The sequence below is a fragment of the Aspergillus mulundensis genome (genome assembly GCF_003369625.1).
Source record: "Aspergillus mulundensis strain DSM 5745 chromosome Unknown scaffold_2, whole genome shotgun sequence".
NCBI lineage: Eukaryota > Fungi > Ascomycota > Eurotiomycetes > Eurotiales > Aspergillaceae > Aspergillus > Aspergillus mulundensis.
Window position 1 is genome coordinate 3,620,177 of NW_020797890.1, and position 19,032 is coordinate 3,639,208.

The 19,032-nt window shown below is 36.3% G+C and overlaps 4 protein-coding genes across 4 annotated transcripts; 2 read left to right on the top strand and 2 right to left on the bottom strand.

The window, feature by feature from the left end:
* Window positions 1-9,787: 9,787 nt before the first annotated feature.
* On the top strand, window positions 9,788-10,652 carry DSM5745_03798 (putative nucleoside-diphosphate-sugar epimerases; the record flags this gene model as incomplete). The annotated part of the gene is made up of 3 exons (XM_026745814.1): window positions 9,788-10,047; window positions 10,103-10,202; window positions 10,263-10,652. 3 exons carry the CDS (start codon window positions 9,788-9,790, stop codon window positions 10,650-10,652), a joined length of 750 nt encoding a protein of 249 aa, XP_026606680.1.
* A 352-nt stretch (window positions 10,653-11,004) lies between these two features.
* On the top strand, window positions 11,005-12,488 carry DSM5745_03799 (ankyrin repeat domain-containing protein; the record flags this gene model as incomplete). Its single annotated transcript, XM_026745815.1, has 2 exons — window positions 11,005-11,119; window positions 11,215-12,488. The coding sequence occupies 2 exons, from the start codon at window positions 11,005-11,007 to the stop codon at window positions 12,486-12,488; spliced, it is 1,389 nt and encodes a 462-aa protein (XP_026606681.1).
* Window positions 12,489-14,212: 1,724 nt separating this feature from the next.
* Window positions 14,213-16,366, bottom strand: DSM5745_03800 (uncharacterized protein; the record flags this gene model as incomplete). Its single annotated transcript, XM_026745816.1, has 5 exons — window positions 14,213-14,233; window positions 14,298-14,586; window positions 14,660-15,135; window positions 15,231-15,477; window positions 15,546-16,366. 5 exons carry the CDS (start codon window positions 16,364-16,366, stop codon window positions 14,213-14,215), a joined length of 1,854 nt encoding a protein of 617 aa, XP_026606682.1.
* A 736-nt stretch (window positions 16,367-17,102) lies between these two features.
* ste7 (MAP kinase kinase Ste7) lies at window positions 17,103-18,919 on the bottom strand (the record flags this gene model as incomplete). Its single annotated transcript, XM_026745817.1, has 4 exons — window positions 17,103-17,780; window positions 17,832-18,369; window positions 18,423-18,580; window positions 18,632-18,919. The coding sequence occupies 4 exons, from the start codon at window positions 18,917-18,919 to the stop codon at window positions 17,103-17,105; spliced, it is 1,662 nt and encodes a 553-aa protein (XP_026606683.1).
* Between the last annotated feature and the right edge of the window lie 113 nt (window positions 18,920-19,032).

Below are 19,032 nucleotides of genomic sequence, written 5' to 3' on the forward strand. Positions count from 1 at the left end.
AAATATTTATATATTATATACCCACCAGGAAGCAGTAAAAAGGCCACATTAATAAATATAATATAAAAAATAATCTCCCCGCGCAATTAATAGTACTCCGCAAGGGTATTATATATAAAAGTCTTGCCTAAAAATATATTAGCCATAAATAAAAATATATATATATTTTATTATTATACTAGTTTTACCCGCCCTATATAAAAAAAAAAGTGCATAACTTAAATTAATATTAATAATAATAATAATTATATTAAATATAGCCCGCTAGCTAGCATTTAAATACTTATAATACTAGTTATAGGATTCCGCCTGGAGCACATAATTATATATTATTTTATCTTAAATTTTTTTAAACTAGTTATTAATATATAACTGCCAGGGCTCCTGTGGTTTAGGCAAATTATAATTAAAAAGTATTAAGTCCGCCTAAGCAAGGGTACGCTGTAAATACTATAGTACTAAATTTTTATAAAACCTATTTATATTTAAGTTATACCTAATATTTTAATTTATAACCTATTACTTAAAATCTAAATTAATATTTTTAATAAACTAAGTTTAAATGGCGGAGGCTATATTATAGGTAAGGAAAATATAAATTATAGCTATATTAAATATTTATTATAAAGTAAAACCAGTCTTAAACTTTTTAATTTTATTAAAATAATATATTTACTTATTATCCTGCGTTAGAATACCTCGGGCATAACACGCCTTTTAATAGGTAAAATAAAAAATACTATTAATAATTTAAAGGTTTTTAAAACTAGTTACACCATATGCCATAAATAATAAATAATACATATAATAAGGCTTAGCCTGGGTTAGCTTAAGGGAATATATATAGCTAATTTTAAACTTATAAATTTTATAAGGCCTTTAAGTATAATTTTTAATATTTTAGATATAATAACATGGTATATTCTAGTACTAGTACTTAGGAAAGTTATTATTTTTAAAATTACTATAAAACTTAAAATAGATTATTAAATAGGTTTTTTTTTTTTTACATGTTAATTAAATCCTGGGGCGGGAGCAGGTTATTAAAATTAAAATATATATTTTAGTTAGTGTGATTATAAATAACCAAAAGTATAATAAACAGGGTTATTTTATTAATACTATACTTTATAATATATTAAATAGCCTTTATAAATCCTAAATACCTTTTGTTAATATAGTTCTTAATTTTATTAAAGGTATACTTAATAATTATATAATTAAAACCCTTATAAAGGTACTTATATAGGTACTAAATAGCCTTAATACTATTATAAACCTTAATATTAATATGGGCCTTATACTTTATATAAAAATAATTATTATATAGCATAACTTATTTATTTCTAACCTTTATTTACTCCCGGCTTTTATTAAAATTTTAATAGGTAGGGTAATTAACCTAAAAATAACCTTAGTTTTATTAATAGTATTTAAAATAACTATTTTTATAAATAATAATTTTTTTAAAAAAGGGCTTTAAATAGCCCTTACTATATACCTTTAAATTATTACCTAATATTTTTATATAAACCATGTTTAGGTTATGCTCACCGCACAAGGTATATATTATAAACTTTTATATAATCTTATAAAGCTCCTTTTTACCTTAACCAGCTAGATTAGGTAGCTTTATAAAAATAATCTAATTTACCTAATTAATATCTAGGAACTAACAGCTATTTTTTAGCTATAATAATATATAAGCATAGGGTAAACCATGTTTTTAATATTTAATAATATAAATTATGGCCTGGTACTTACTAAAAATACCATACTTTTTATTTATAATCTCCTTTTTTAAAACCTTAAGCTTTATATAAAAAACACGTGCTATTAAATTTAAGTAAGTAAAGGTATTTTATATTAGCTAGCTATTATTACCTAAAATTAATTTATAGGTAATCTTCTCCCATTTAGGGTTGGCTATAAAAATAATAAATAAAGTGGGCTTATTATAAGCCTGTATAATAGCTATAAAATTTTAGTACTAGTTAATTTAATAATAGCTATTATTAATATAAAATAATAGTAATATAATAGGCTAGCCTAGCTTATTTAAGTTAATATTATTTTCCCCAGCACGGGTAACTACCTTCTTAACCTTTTTAAATAAGTCCGCATAAATTACCTGCTGGTGGCTTTAGTACTATTTTAGGTTTTTTTTTTAATTATTAAATAGGCCTTAATAATAAACTACTACTAAAAAGCAGCATTATAATAAAATATATTAAAAAAGCTATTACAGGTATATATTACCCAACACGCCTATATTTAATTAAAAAGCCTATTTTTTTACCAGGGTGTACTATTCTTATTTAAGCCCTTAATAAGCTTTATAGCCTAATAGTGGCTAACCCCACCGCGGGGATAAAATAAAGTAAAAAATAGGGGTAAATATAAAAAATAGGACTAATAAATATAGGTTAAATATTATTAATTTTTTAAACCAGGAGCGGCAATATTTTTAATATTATTAGTATTATTTACTATGTTATCCAGGGTACCTTATAAGCGCTTAAACTTATTAATAATATAGTAATCTTAGCAAAGCTATATAAAATCCTGGGCATGGAGATTATTAATACCAGGCAAAGTAAATAAAGTAAACATGTTATATAAATAGGGGATCCCACGAAGGTAAAGATATATATATTAATAAGGCTTGTTATAGGTAAAATTATTAGTAATATTAGGGATAAAACCAGCTAGCTTATTAAAAAAAATAATATTATTATACTAGTGGCCACCGGCCTTGTTTAATATTAAAGTAAGAGATAATAATATTAAAAGGGATTTAATAGGATTATTATATAAAATATCCTAATAATAACAAAAGATTTATACCAAATATTAAAATTATAAAAAGCCAAGATTAAGGTGTAAATACCTTAGTAAAAGGGTTATTTTAATAAAAAATATTACCTAAATAATAAATAATAGTTTTAAAATTAAAAAAAACATGTATATTTTACTTTTTTTATAGTATGCAGGCAGCCTAGGGATTTAGTATATACATACTAGTATATAAAGGTTTTAAGCCTAAAAGTATTAGCCATAAAAATAAAGCAAGGTATAAAATAAAACTAACTTTTTAAAGGCCCCTAGTAGTAATATATCATGCCCTAAATTTAAAATATATATTTTTAGGTATTTTTAAGCTATTTATCCTGCGTATGCCCAAGGAAAATAAAAAATAGCTAATTATTAATATATTAAATTTATAAATAAAAGGTGGTGGCAACGCGGTTATTTAAACTAAAAAACTATAAAATATAAGGATTTTTAGGTGGTAAAGGTGCCTAAAGCTTAATTAAACTATTTTTATAGCACTTATTAAAAAAGGTTTTTAAGCCATGCTTAATTAAAACCTTATTTTTTTAATATAAAGCATGGCATTTTAAATACTTTATATTTATATAGCTAAGATTAAGCTTATCCCAGGGCTTTATTAAGTCCTAAAATACCTTTAAAAGGGCTAGCTAGTGGCGGGGATTTAGCTTATTAACCTAGTAATTATTATAATACCTATTTCTTGCCTGTACTTCACGCTAAAATAAAAAAATATTATATTATTTATAATCCGGGAGAATTAAATTATCCCCCGGGTTAGTAATATTAAGATAAAACCTTATTAAGTAGGGCTAAGTAAAAAAAGGCCTATTATAATAATATTAATTATATTTTTAATAATACTCCTAGTTAAATAAAAAAATCTAGCATGTGGGCTTCCGGCAGTAGTACTTTAATAAAAAAAGGTTTATAATATAAGCACTTTTTTAGTTTATATATAGCTTATATATTATATTTTATCTAGTTTTTATATAGGACTTGCTATACTAAATATAATAATATTAATTAAAAAACCATGCCTAGCTATATATATTAACAGTATGGTTATATAATATATAATAAATATTAGTAAAATAAAAATCCCCGGGGACCTTCTTATAATAATAACTATAATAAACTATCCCCTATTTTAAAACCTTTAAATAGGGATTAGGAGGGCAGGAACATAGTTATTATTATTAATAGCAAGGTATAATAAAAAACTGGCTAAGCATAATAAAAAAAAAAAAGAATAAAAAAAAAAAATATATAATAAAAAACTGGGAAAAAAGCAGTATATTTATATTTAAAAAATAACTCCCTAAGTAAAAATACTAACTATAATAAGCCTAGTAGCTTTATCCTAACACGCTAAAATATAACTAAAGGTAATAATTATAGTAAATTTAAAGCTACACCTATAATAAGACCTAAAACGTGTTAAAAAGTAGAATAAAAAAATATATTTATAATAAAAAACTAACTTTTAGCACGTCCGGGAGCCTATATAGTATTTTAAATAATTAAATATATAGTACCTAGGGCTAGTATTAAGGGCAGGCAAGCCTAATCTACCCCTAAAATATACCCTAAAAATAATAAGGCTAAAAAAAAGTATATTACTAGTTTAACTAAATAGGCAAATCTACAGGCCTAGTTTATATAAAAGTTTTTTTTTATTACCTTTACTTTATATAAACTAGGCCCCCTAAAATAACTTTTATATAATTAAATATTTACGCCCACTTTGCTAGTAAAAAAAAGGTTATAAAAATAATAAAAAAGGTGGCTATAAAGGGCTAACTAGGGGTAAAATATTACTAAAAGCACTAAATATAAGCCAAGCGGGAATAGCTTTAAAAATTAAAGTGCCTAAATAAAGCTAAACTAGCCTAAAGTTCCAGGAATTAAAAAAGCTTAAACAAAGCTAAACTAGCCTAAAAAACTACCGGAGTTAGCGGGGATAATAGTATAAAAAAAAAAAACATGCCTAATTATATATTACTAAGGGCGCCAGATGTAAGCTAAGCAGTGCCTAAAAATCCAGGAATTAAAGCTAGCCACAAAGGGCTAACTAGGGGCAAAACACTATTAAGGGCAAAAGCTACTAAAGTTAGTATATAAAGAAAATAACATGCCTAAATATCCAGGGATTAAAAAGCTTAAATAAAGCTAAATTAGCCTAAAAAAACCGCCGGAGTTAGTAAGAACAGTAATATAAAAAAATAAAAAAATTAACATGCCTAAAAATCTAGGAATTAAATAGCCTAAATAAAGCTAAATTAGCTTAAATATCCAGGGATTAAAGTGCCTAAATAAAGCTAAAATAACCTAAAAAATTATTAAAGTTAGCGGGGATAGTAGTATAAAGGGATAAAAAAACATGCCTAATTATATACTACTAGAGCTAGATATAGGCTAAAAGGGGCTGGCTTTAGGAACTAAAGTACCTAAATATAGCTAAACTAGCCTAAATATTTAGGGATTAAAAAGCCTAAATAAAGCTAAACTAGCCTAAAAAATTACAGGAGAGCTAGTAAGAAAGGTGGCTATAAAAAACTAACTAGGGGTAAAATATTAATAAGGGCGCTAAATATAAGCCAAGCAGTGCATAAAAATTTAGGGATTAAAGTGCCTAAATAATAGCTTAAAAAATTACTAAAATTAGTGTATAAAAAAAATTAAAGAGCCTAAATATTTAGGAATTAAAAACCCTAAATAAAGCCAAGCAGGGTTGCTAGTATAAAGAAATAAAAAAATTAACATGCCTAAATATTTAGGGATTAAAAACCCTAAACAAAGCTAAATAAGGTTGCTAGTATAAAGGAATAAAGGGATTAACATGCCTAAATATTTAGGGATTAAAAACCTTAAGTAAAGCTAAACAGGGTTACTAGTATAAAGGGATAAAAGGATTAACATGCTTAAAAATTTAAAAATTAAAAAGTTTAAATAAAGGCAAACTAGCCTAAAAAATTACCAAAGTTAGCGGGGACGGTAGTACAAAGAAATAAAAAAATAAAGGGATTAACATGCTTAAAAATCCAGGGATTAAAGTGCCTAAATAAAGCTAAACTAGCCTAAAAAATTACTAAATATTAATAAAGGTAGTAGTAATAATAAAAAAATTACCCCTAAAAGCACTAAATATAATACAGGCAGCGCTAGAGTTAGGAATTAGTATAAAAATTAATATACCCTAAATAAAGCTTAAATAGCCCTAAAAACTATTAAAAATAGCAAAGGTAATAATAATAATAAAGGGATCTAACCTAGCTACGCGCAAAGATTAAATATATTATAAAAATAAAAGGTATAGGTCCCTAAATATAAAAATAAATATAAATACATGGCCACAAACACGGAACTATTAAAGGTAGTACCTAATGGTAAAAGCTAAAAGGCGGAGCAGGAAGGCAGAACCTAATAAATATAATAAAACATCCAAATATAAGGGAGGGGATTACTAAAAATTTTTATAATAAGTTACCCTTGTAGCTATAATATAAATATTATTAAATTAATAATTTAATACCCTGCCTTAATAACTTTTATACTTATAACTATAAATTATATATTTATATATTAATTAAGAATTATAAATAATTTTATAAGCTTATTATAAAAGCTTTAATTAGCTATTTAATTAAATATAAAAAAAATAATAATAAGATTTTTTAAGTATAAGTTTTAAAAAAGCGGGTTTACTACTTAAAGCATGTTTTATTTAATAAATTAAAGTTTTATAAAAATAATTATTTACTTAATACTATATTTATAAAGGGTGTCCTACCTTAACTTAATAAATTAATACCAGGGGCTACTATATATAATACTAAACTTAATAATATATTTATTTTTAAGTTAATTTTAATAATCCAGGCGCTTAAAATACTAATTACTAGCTAAATTTAAATTATATTTTTAACTTTATAATATTAACTAACTTTAATACTATGTAATAATATTAAATTAAAATTACTTGCCTTATTAATATTAAAATATTAGGTTAACTTTATTTTAGTATTAATATAATACTTACATGCTAAAAATATAAAAATCTTATTAAGGTAGTTAATTAATAATAATAATAATAGTATTAACATGCCAAGCCTAATCTTATTAAATTATTATAATAATCTTAATTTAGTAACGCCATCTTAATTTTTAATAAAAAGTATTAATATTATAATAATACCAGCTTATATACTATTATTAATAAATTTTATTAATTAATTCTAAATATAAATTATATTATTTTTACTAGTAACCTAAGCCCTACTTACTTTGCGCCCTTAAAAGCTTAAAAATAACCTTAATTTACTAAAATTAATACTAAATAATATTTAAAATATATATAAATAAATTTTTAAAATAAACTATTTTAAGCCACATGTATTTAATATAAATACTAATATAATACTAAATATACTAATTAATTAAAATTTAGGGATATTAAATTATAAGATACCAGGCTAATTTTTTAATTAACTAAAGGTTTTAATAATAAAGGCCACCTTATATAAAATAAATATAAATATTAATATTTTTAATATAATAATTATTTTATTAACTAAATACCTTAAACCTTATATTAACTATAATTTATTAATTAAAGTAACCAAGCATGTTAATACTAAAGTTATTAAAATATTTAATAAAATAATTTAGTATTTACTTACTAAAAGGTTTTAAATATTAGCTAAAGCTAAATTATATATTAATAATATTAAAGTACTAAGATTTTATAAAAAAGTATAGTAATTTATTTTTTTAATTAATAAAAAAAAGCTATATTAATTTATATTAGCATGGTAGTTACTATAAACACGTGAAAGCTTGTTAAATAATTAAAAAAGGCTAAGATTATTTTTAGTAAGTAAGTATTTATATTTAAAAATAATAAAAATAGCTTTATTTTATTATTTAAGGCTTAAATTATTACGTGTGGTAACTACCAAGTTACTAGATTAAATTATAATAAAAGCTTTTATTTAGTTATAGCTAATATAATAGTTAAATATATATTAATAGTTATAATTATTTAAAAGCTTAGCTAGTGCTAATTTAATATTATTAATATCTATTTTAATATAAAAATAATTAATTAAAAAGTTTATATATAATAGTCACATGGCCACAGGATTAGTAATAACCTTATATATAAAGTATAAAAAGCCTTATTTAGCCTTTATAACTTTGTATACTTATAAAACTAAAAATTTAATTAATTATTACATGCTAAGGGCTTTAAGCTACTTATTAAAAAATTTTATATATATATATTTAAAAGTTACTTTACGCGCTAATTATTACCTATATAAATAATAATATTATTACTAGTAAGATAAAGGCTAATATAAATAATATTATTAGCTTTTTATAAAAGATTTATAAATTTAAAGTTAGTAATAAATTAATTAAATTTTTTAAATTAATAATATCCCGTAATTATAAAAATAGGATAATTTATTTTTTTAAGTTATATATATAAAATAAATAGCTTAATATTTTAGCCTTACTAAGGCTAGGCCGGCAAAAATACTAATAATAAAGAAATATATTAAAATTATATAAAAGGTTAATTAATTAAATATTATAAATTTTAATATATTTTTAATTTTTAATACCTTTAGTATTTATACTTTTACTTAATTAATTAAATTTTTTAACTAGCTTAAAAAAACCCGTGTTAACCTTATATACTTAATTTAATTTTTATAATATTAATAAAAATTTTTAATTATTAATAACATGGTAGCTACCAAGCACGTGGTTTATTATATTATAATTAATTAAAGTAATTTAGTACTTACTAAGACCTATATAAAAAAAATAATTATTTATTTTAATATATTTTATTAAAATTATTTTAATAAAAAGTTTATTAAGGGCTTTATTATATATTTTTATAAGTTTTTTATTATATAAAGTTTAAAAAAATAAATAGTTATAATACCTTTATTTACTATAATAAAATTTTTAATATTTAATAAGGCTATTAAAATAGCTTTATTTATAAAAAAGCTTGCTAAGGCGCTTAAAGTATAAAATAATAAGTTAATTATAATATACTTTAATAATACTAGTGCTATTATTAATATTACTAGTTAAAAAATTTTAATTATTATATATTAATTAATTAATAAATACTTTTTTATATAAAATATTTATAAGTAATACCTTATAAAGTTTTACCATGTGCTAGGAAAAAAAAACCCTATAAATAAAATAATTAAATTATTAAAAGTAATTAAGTTTATTAAATTTTAAAATATAACAGGCCTTAAAAAAGCCCTTTAATTAATAAATTAAAAGTATAAAAGTTTTATTATTTTTATTTTTAGTAATATTTCCTATTTAAAATATATATATAGCTTTATAGTATAGCCATGTATTACTTAATTAAAAAGTATATTAAATACTTAAAGGGCTAGCGCCTAAAACATGCTTATTTTAATTAAAACTAGCGTAGTATATAATAATTAAGGTTTTCTTATAACTTATTACTTACTACACATAAATAATCTAGAGGTTTATTATAAGCAACGCTATTGGCTAGTCATTAACATCTTTCTGCATATTTGTAGGCGGTGCGACCAGATATGTCGAGGCTTGGGTTGGATCATACGCGAGGCATCACAGAGGATTTAAGAGTCAATCTCCGAGGCTTACAGCAATCGGGAGTATCTCCAAGGCCAAAGCTTCTCACATCAGCCGCAGCAAAGATTGGAAGGATATAGATCAAACGCCGGAATTGAAAGAAGGCTGACGCCAAGCCCGGTCCGGACTTACCGTATCGAGATCGACAGTATCTCCGGCTAGCACTCCGAGTCCGGTCAGCGCATCATGATTTGCACCAGGATCTCCTTTAAAGCGGACGTTCCTCGCATCGTCGACGTCGTCGTTCTTCCCCGCCTCCGGTAAGCACCATAGCCTCAGGCTTTGAATCACAATGCGCCTCATTCTCACTGGCGCCACAGGCGTCGTCGGCTCTGCAGCCCTCAACCACATCCTCAGCCTCCCAAAGGGTGAGATCTCCGCCTTGTATATCCTCAGTCGCAGTCCCGTGCCTACAGCCGAAGACAAGCCAAATGTTACGGTTATCCAGCACAAGAACTACAACGAGTATCCGCCTGAGCTGTTGGAGAAATTGAAGGGAGCGGATGGATGTATTTGGGCGCAGGGCATTTCGCAGACGTTGGTTTCGAAGGAGTAAGCCCCGCCTCTCAATGGTGAGAGTCTATGGGCCCTGGTCTGACAATTGCAGGGATTATATCAAGATCACTCTCGACTACCCCCTTGCTGCGGCAGAGGCTTTCTCGACACTGTCAGACTCGTTCAACTTTGTCTATGTATCTGGGGAGGGTGTACGTCCACCCCTTAATTCCCTTTGCACGGAACGCCTTCTCACTAACACCGTCAATCAGGCAACGCAAACCCCCGGCATGTTTACACCACTCTTCGGCCGTACAAAAGGACAAGCTGAGTCGGCACTTCTGGATCTAGCCAAGAAATATCCCAGTCTGAAACCCTTCTCCGTGCGCCCTGCCTATGTAGATACAGCGAACGACCCCGAGACTCTAAAAGCCAGGCTCCAACGGCCAGAGCAGCAGTCTTTCAAGGCAAAGGCGCTGCACGCTTTCTTTGGTCCGTTGATGCGGAATGTGCTCACGAAGAGTGATTCGCCCACGGAGCACCTGGGCAAGTTCTTGACGGATCTTGCGAGGGGCGATGGAAAACTGTTACCTGAGCAGGGAGTTGCTGGAGATGGCAGGATCATTCCGAATGTCGTTTTCCGAAAGATCGTTGGGCTTTGACTTATCCAAAGATCTTCCAGCTGTTAGGGGCATTATGCGGGTTTGCGTCAAAGCGTTTTCGGATTGGAGTTATACTTGTGGTTTTATCCTAGCTGGATTTCTCCTCTACTTAGCCTAATGGTAGACCTCAATAAGGCTGGTGATGTTCAGTTTTATTCGACAGTCCCGAGGTCCTGAGTCATACCTTACAGAAATAGATCCTGGTGTCGATGCAAGCTGTGGTGATCATTTCAGCGTGAGCACAGCCCTCCTACCTTCGCTACATCAACCCTTTTTCATCCTTACAGCCTCATTACTAGAGATCCGGCATTGTCAATCTTGTTTGATCTCTGGTCGATCTCACTCACCTATCATGCCTTCCCCTTTGCCTCCACCAAGACTCCCCACGGAGATCCTTCTCCTGATCATCAAACACGCCGTCGAAATTTGGCCAATACCAGAAATCTTCAGAGCACGCCTTGTCAACAGTGAGTTCCTATCAAACAAGAAGAGCACCTTCTCATTTATGTATCTACTTTTGCGAATCAAATCTTCACCTTCCTCATTGATACGGACCGCCTAGAGGAGGAGCATTACATCGAAAGAAGCCGCTTCAGCTATCACTCATGGGATTGTTGGTCTTGGGGCTACTTGCCTCAGCCTCTAAAGCGCCAATATTTTCGCAAGAAGATCAACCGCCACGATGAGCGACCCTGTGGTCTCTCGCAAGCTGTGCACAATATTCTGGATGATACTGAGGCAAGTCTGAGGCGAGTAACATCAGATAGAGACGTGCAGATTCAACTCATAATCGACGCGATGGTTCCAGCGTATTCTCCTCACTTAGCATCATATCTGGACTCGGATTTACACAAGCGTCGCAAGGAAACGTGGGATTCTTACAGAAAAGTCTGCGATTATCAAAGTGCCCAAGTGAAGATCATGCTCATGCTCGATGCAATCTGGCGCAATGATGCAGTATACCTGCAGATGCTGCTCGATGAGAAAAGTGCCAGATTACATGTGACCTGGAGCGACCTCGGGGCATACTATCCATTGTTCTTGGCGGCGCGAGAGGGGACTGGCGCTATCATGGAAACACTTCTGTTGTATGGGAACTGGACATCAGCATGGATACCCAATTTCAAGAGGATCTTTGCAGCGGCGGACGCAAAGGGGCCACTGAGGATTGCTATTCAGCGTGGCAATCGAGACGTCATAAATACTTGGCTAGACGACTCACGAATATCTCGGGGCTCAGCAACTCTTCCCTGGACAGGCTTTTGCATTGTATACATTAATATGGCTCGAATCGGAGATCTAGAGATGATCGAGTATCTGGATGAAAGATCTAGCCGGTACGGGAATGACACCGAGCCTCTGCATTTTGAAGCGTTTGTGGAGGCAATCAAGCATAGTCATGTGGCCGTTGTAGAATGGTTGTGCAACACGGCGGACTTTGATGTTGACCAAGAGACGATCGAATATCCCAAAGGCTCGCTGTTTACAGCTTTCCAGGACTGTCCTCCAGCCCATATGTATCGAATGATCGAGATGATCTTGCTGAATGGGGCTGATCCAAACCGTACATATCCAGCGGTGACGGGGACTCCACTGCAGGCCGCACTCCAGATGAATGGGCTGGATAAGCAGGGGATCGTTGATCTCCTTCTATTACATGGCGCTGATCCCAACGCTCGCACGCGAAAAGGTGTACGACGAATGAGAGCACCCTTGCTTTACGCTGCCAGAAGGGGAGAGGTGGACCTTGTCCGTAAGTTGTTCAAGCACGGGGCCGATACTCGAGTCATCTGTCGACGCTTGACCGTCACAATGAGGCAAGGCGAGGGAATATAAGGGAGGGGGTCAATGAGATGCTGGTGGAGTTTGGCTGGGAAGAGAGGTTTCGTGATTGGGTCCGGAAAAGGCAATCGGATTAGTGCATGCTCAACATGTCTCTGCCTATCTATATATGATACACAAGCTATTTATCACTCCAGTCCTGGTACGCAGCTTCTAGCTAGGATCTGAGATGCCTGATCCTCCTTCATCATTTGCTTCCACTATCTCTCATGTCTTGACCTTTCATCCTAGTCTGGTAAAACGAAGCCCTAAATGGCTCATTGGACTTGCTCCTTAATACCTGAAGCTAGAAGTGGGCATTTGTCAACAAGGCGAAGACGAAAACGTGCTCAAGCTTGTGGTTGAAAGCCGCGGCAAACCTCTGCGTCAACTCGAAAGCACTGCTAAAAGTACAGTGCTCTTAGCAAGGCGAGGAACAGAGACCCCGATGCCCCGGGACTCCGCCAATAGAACGAGAGCATCAAGGCCGGTTCAAGGCTATGAACGAAAGAAGGGGGCAGTTTGACGAAAATAAGTAGCGAGCTCTCAATCTATATAGACAGCTTGAGCTTGCCGCTTGGCATCACAGTGCAGTGCACCTGTCTGTACATGATATATAGCAACAATTAAGAAGTCTTGGCCCTTGATTATATCGATTGCGTTGGCTATACTACTGCGGATGGAGCCCTTCATGATCTGCTTGCAGCACATGATAATCTACGAGAAGATCCCCATGGAACTGTAACTACGCCCAAGACAAAACGGTTGAGCTGGACGCACCTAGCTGTACGGGAGCTTTCTTTAGACAAGCCTCCATGGTCCATACAGAGCACCTTCAAGTCACCGACGCCGATGTATGCATCCTCGGGACTCGCTCTTGTCAACGGACAGCCACTGCAATTAGCCAGGGACGTAAGTATACTGTTTTGTTCATTAGTTTACGGCAGGCGCTTCGTTTAAGCTGGATGGAAGTACCAGATTCCTTGCTCGGTTCCTTCTCATCTGTCGAGCTATTAGTTTCAGGAATCCCACCCTCGTCGTGCAGATGGATAGAGTCGGCGTGAGAAGAATCTTTAATTATGCTCAGGGCTTCAGCGTTTTACCTAGGCTTCTGGGATGTGGCTGGTGAGTGGGACCCAAAATTCGGGTTCTTGTCCCCCAGTCGGCCGCAGCTGAGTTGTGTTCTGATCTTCGCCGATTATACTTGACTGATAATGTGCTAAGGCCTCATCGAGTGAACGTATGCTACCGCTAGGTCTGGAAAGTATCCGAAATGGAGCCAAAGGGTGGCTATAGAATCTATAGAGTAGGAATGTAGAAGAGCTCTGACGGCCGTAAGAACAGGTACATCCGTCTCTACCTTCCATATCAATGGAACTAGAGTGAGGGTCGTTCTAGTTTGTTTACAAGACAGACTTGGATGGTCGTTAACCATGGTCGACGAATTATAGTATTCGCATATCCTTCTCAGTCCACATTTAATGCCTAAGATGAATTGAACAGTGCCAGATGACCGCCAGAAGAGAACAGAGTATGATGAGAATTAGTTAAATTGTAGCTTGGTCTAGCATAGTCTCTCTGCAGTTTCTGAGAATGTTGCCTCGTAACCGCAAAGGACAATCCAAGAGTAGGTAACTAATAAAACAACAAGAAATGGACCTGAAAACATTTGTCAAAGTACTCGATAGATAGACAGTACTTGCATACATCGATTTATCGATTTATACCAAAGCGTGCGTCTATGCCTTGGACTTCTCAGCCTAAGATTGCCGAATTAGTCCACGTACTTGACCCCGTACTCATGTAATCAGACGGGGTACTCACCGGGGCAATAGTCTTCACCGACCCAGCCACCTTGGTGATGACAGGCGTCGATGTCCGAGTCTTGATCGCCATGGAGAGGGATCTAGATGGCGAAGGGATCGCAGAAGAGGAATCGATGTATGTGCTGCCACTACCCGCGCCTGGCGCCTCGATGCATACATCGTATCCGGGAAGAAGGTTCGCACATACATCTTTTCCGACGTCCTTGTCCACTAGGTCGGGATTCCAGTGGAGGAACTCGTCCATGGTTATCGCATTTGCAGCGACAATGTCCTCGCATGTATCCTCACTGCACATAAGAAGAACAAGGTTAGATTCGATCGGGTAAGATAGGCACGGGATGGAGGGTGGGGATAACTTACATCGAGACAGGCCAGAAGAAAGTGCATGTCTTTATGACATTTGGTTGACGCGGTAGTAGGGAGGTTGGCGATGCGGTTGGAAGGGGACCTATGGGAGTTGTTGGGGTGTCAGGGACTGCGACGCAGTAGTAATGATCCTTCTGCAACCCATTACAAGTCTGGAAGACGGACGGGTTCCACTTGATAAACTGCTCAGCCGAGAAGGTGCCGAACTTCAAGGCGATCAAATTGCAGCTGTCGTCCGCCGTTGCCTTGTACCAAGCAGTGCACTCCTTGACTGTGTCTGTGTCTGTAGGGGATGGCGCGCCGGTCACGGTTGGCGGTGCGTGGTGCTGACCATTGGGGAAGGCTGCGACGCAGTAGTAGTAGCCCGCCAAGATACCCGAGCAGTCGTCCTTGAGCGCGGGATTCCAGTCGTGAAGTTCCTTCTCGGTCAGGTAGTAGTACTGTTTCAGGATGCTCGAACAGGTGTCGCCCTGGCGAAGTCAAACAGTTAGCTAGCTGATCATCATGTATGACTAGGGTATATGCAGCTAAAAAATCAAGGTGGATAGGGAGGCACTGTGTTTACCTTTTCAGCCTGGTAATACGCCTGGCAGCCGGTCGCCAGTCCGTCCTGAGTGGGTGAAGCCGTCCAGGTAGGAAGGTTCGTAGGAAACTCCGTGGGCGTATGGACTGTGGGCTCTGGGATTGAGCCATTGTTGTATCCGGTAGGGTAGTCAAATGACAATGTGGTCCGGGGAACGATACCAACACACACCCACCAGTCAATAAAAGGATAATCACAATCCACAGCGAGGCCTGGGTTCCATTCTAGCCTGTGGCATAAGGCGATGTGTTAGCAAATAAATCTATATACTCAAAGGTAGAGAAAGAGGAGACATACAGCTGATCATACGAACACCAAACAGCATAACGCGACTGGATCGTGTCGCACGTATCACCAGCCACGACTTTATGCCACTTGTTGCAGTAGTCAGGCTGGCCCGGCATCGTGTGCGTCGGAGGCCAAGTGTCGTTCGTGCGAGTCGGGTATGGGGACGGACTGGGCGTTGTTATGGGGTTGATGATTGTGTAGCTGCCGAAAGGTGGTCCGCTGGTTGTGATGACAGGAACAGAGCTGGCGGGCTTAGTAGTGGAAGAGGTAGCCGTAGAGCTGTCGGTGTCACTAGAATCTGTGGACGTGTAGCCAAAGGAGCTGGTCGAGTAGGGCAACGAGCTGGTGGAATGGGCCGAACTGGACGTAGACGAGCTAGACAAACTGGTCGAACTAGAAGAGCCATTCGATCCAGACGAGGTAGATGACTTGGAAGAAGTGGATGAGCTAGACGAAGTGGTACTGGTGCTAGCAGTGCTGGTGCTGGTGGTAGGCACAGGGACGTCCCCAACACCAACACAGTACGCATACTTGGCCCAGAAATTAGTTTCACAGTCCGCTTTCAAAGACGGGTTCCACTTGTAAAAGTCCTCGAGAGAAATGCCAAAAAGAAGAGTGACCTGGCCGCAAGTATCTCCAAGCTGGGCCGTGTACCATTTAACACAGTTGGCAGGGGTTCCAGGGCGAGTTGGGCCAGAGGGAGCAGTTTCACCAGGGGGCACATCCTTCAAAGCTGATGCATGATGCTCCTTGGTAGCTGATGCTGCGAAGACAGAGGTAAGAAGGAATGCTAGCACCAGGTAGTGCAGTAGCTTGTTGGGGAAGAACATGGTGGGTGTTCGCATTCAGGGAAATGATAGATTGAATAGGGCTTGAGAGATGAGTTGGAAAGAGGAAATCAGAGAGAGTGAGGGAGGCTTTGGATGGGAAGGGAGAGACGTTTATATGTCCGAAGGTCAAGAGTTCAAGAGCTAAGCAAGGAAGAGTGAGTAACACTAAGGTGTATTCACAAATCCAGTGAAGAATCTGCGGAAAAATAATTCACAAGAGAGGCAGCCTAGCCAATAGGTAAGCATATTCATCCTTGCCATTCAAAATGGATCTGTATTGTAAGTGGTCATTCACTGAGAAACACAACGCCTTGATTCACTCAAACATAGCACGTGACAAGATATTTGGAGCTGTGTTAACTCAATGATTGTATGTAGAAATTAGTTGCAGCGACGTACATTCTTTATATGAATTTGTAGTAGGAACGGGCCAGTGTGTTTTGAAAATGCAAATCCCGGATGATAAGACAAATGCAAGAGTTCCAGCCTCGAGATACAGTGAGATGACGGACAAAGGTTTTTCAAATCATGAGGCAATCCCAAGGAGCACGGTCGATGTAGGAAAGCGACAATATCAACCAGGATAAGAAAGAAAATACATAAGGGGGAGTGAATACAAATGGTCGAAGAACGAATACGCCCTGCCGATGCAAGTCATCAGAAACACGGTGGCCCGTAAAGATTTTAGCAGTCAATCGCAGAAACGGATGATAAGGTGAACCATGGTGCAGGGATTTTACACGGCTCCCATATAGTCGCCGCGCCGCTGCCAAGATGCAGAGTTCGGAGCCGGCACTCCGCCAGGGGTAGGGGCAGCACGGAAAGGCAGGGCGGTGCTCTGCAGAGGCATCCGCGAATTCGTGTTATGTGAGCTGGCCGAACGGGATCCTATGGAAGGTCGTAGGGACTGATCTAAGCTGGAACTCGTATCGCCCAAAGGGGTCCGGGACGGACGACGGGTCGGTCGATGCTCATCTTGTTTCGACTCGAGAGAGAGGTGCTCCAGTGAGATCGGTGGCGAGGAGCGGTTCGAACGTGATGGGTAAGGCGAAGGGTTTGGAGGGTAATGCGATTGATTCGACGGGTATTGCGATTGGTTCGAGGCGTAGTGCGATTGGTTCGAGGAGTAGTGCGATTGGTTCGAGGGTGTATGTTGCCGATGTTGTGGGGGGATGTCGCGAGCTACGTTAAGAGGAATTTCTCCGGTTGCGCCGCGCGATGGTCTGCTGGGCACGTGCTTTTGAACAGGCGATGGGGCTTGGACGGGTGATGAAGTCTCCCTACTTTCCTTTAGGGACTTCGGCGCAGGGGGTGCCAAGTAGGACTTTCGGTTATGTCGCTCCATCATGCTGATAGCCCACTCTTGAAGGTCGACTGGAGTTCGCTTGGCGGCTTGCAGGAACGCATCTTTCTCCTATATTGCAGGTTAGAGAATGGCTATACAACAAAGAACAGGTATACGGACGTATAGCTCAAGAGGGGTCGGTCGCTCTTCAGATTTCTTGAGTAGACATTTTGCAACGAACTCATGCAGAACGGGTGGGAAGGCGTCACTCCTAGGCAGCTTAGGGGCGGGTTCGTGGACGATTTGCTGGAGAAGGTCCAGAATTCCCATAGGCCCCGCGCTGGCCCGGTCTCCAGCCGCGGAATCACTCGCATCAAACGGGAACCGGCCGACTGCCAATTCCATGACAGTCAACCCCACACTCCAGACATCCGAGCGAACAGTGTAGGCGCCACCCTGGATACGTTCAGGAGCCATATAGGTTGAAGTCCCAACGAATGTGTCTGCAATAGAGTTGACTGTTTCGGTTGCGACACCAAAGTCGCACAACTTAATGTTGCCGCGGGAGTTCACAAGGACATTGGATGGTTTGATGTCGCGATGCATGATGCGGTGGGCTTCGTAAAGATACACCAAACCCGCCAGAATAGACTCAGTGATCTTTCCCAGTACATCCACTCGGATAGGCCCAAAGTCTTTTGAGATGCGATCGAGTGAACTGCCGAGTCGTTAGTATCACGCTAAAAGGCGTCAAGAATATTGGATACTTACCCACAATCCATATATTCCATGCACAACACTATGTCTCTTGCTTCGTTTTGGAAAGCTCCGTAGAACGTCACAATGTTCGGTGAGTTGCAATCATGACCGACTTGGAGCTCTCGCAGAATCTGCTTCCTCACGTTCTCTTTCGCGTCGACCCTGATAATCTAACAGCGTTGTCAACCAAGTTCGACCACCATAACACATTGTAGTCTTACCTTCCGGGCCATAACGACCTTGGTCGAAGCGTGCATAACTTTAGAGACGGTTCCTCCATTTCCGGCACCAAGTTCTTTTAGAGTAACTAGATCCTCGCTACGAAGATCCAATCTAAACTCCAAACCAATCTCCAGGGTATCAGTGCGAGTAGCTTCGCCGTTACCAGCAGCTCCGGGAGCCTGGGCGTCTCCGTTGGACGGTGTCGATGTAGGTTTCGGGGCAGCGTTCAGCGCAAGACCCTTGACGTTCTTGCGCTTCAGAGTTCGCGCTTTGAATTGATCGGCCATCGTTACGGCGACTGGGGATCAACACCGGGAATGAGGGGTCAAGCGGCGAAGAAATTCGAGCAGAGAGGATATCGACAGAAATAGGAACCGGAGCACGAGCCGTACGAGCAGGG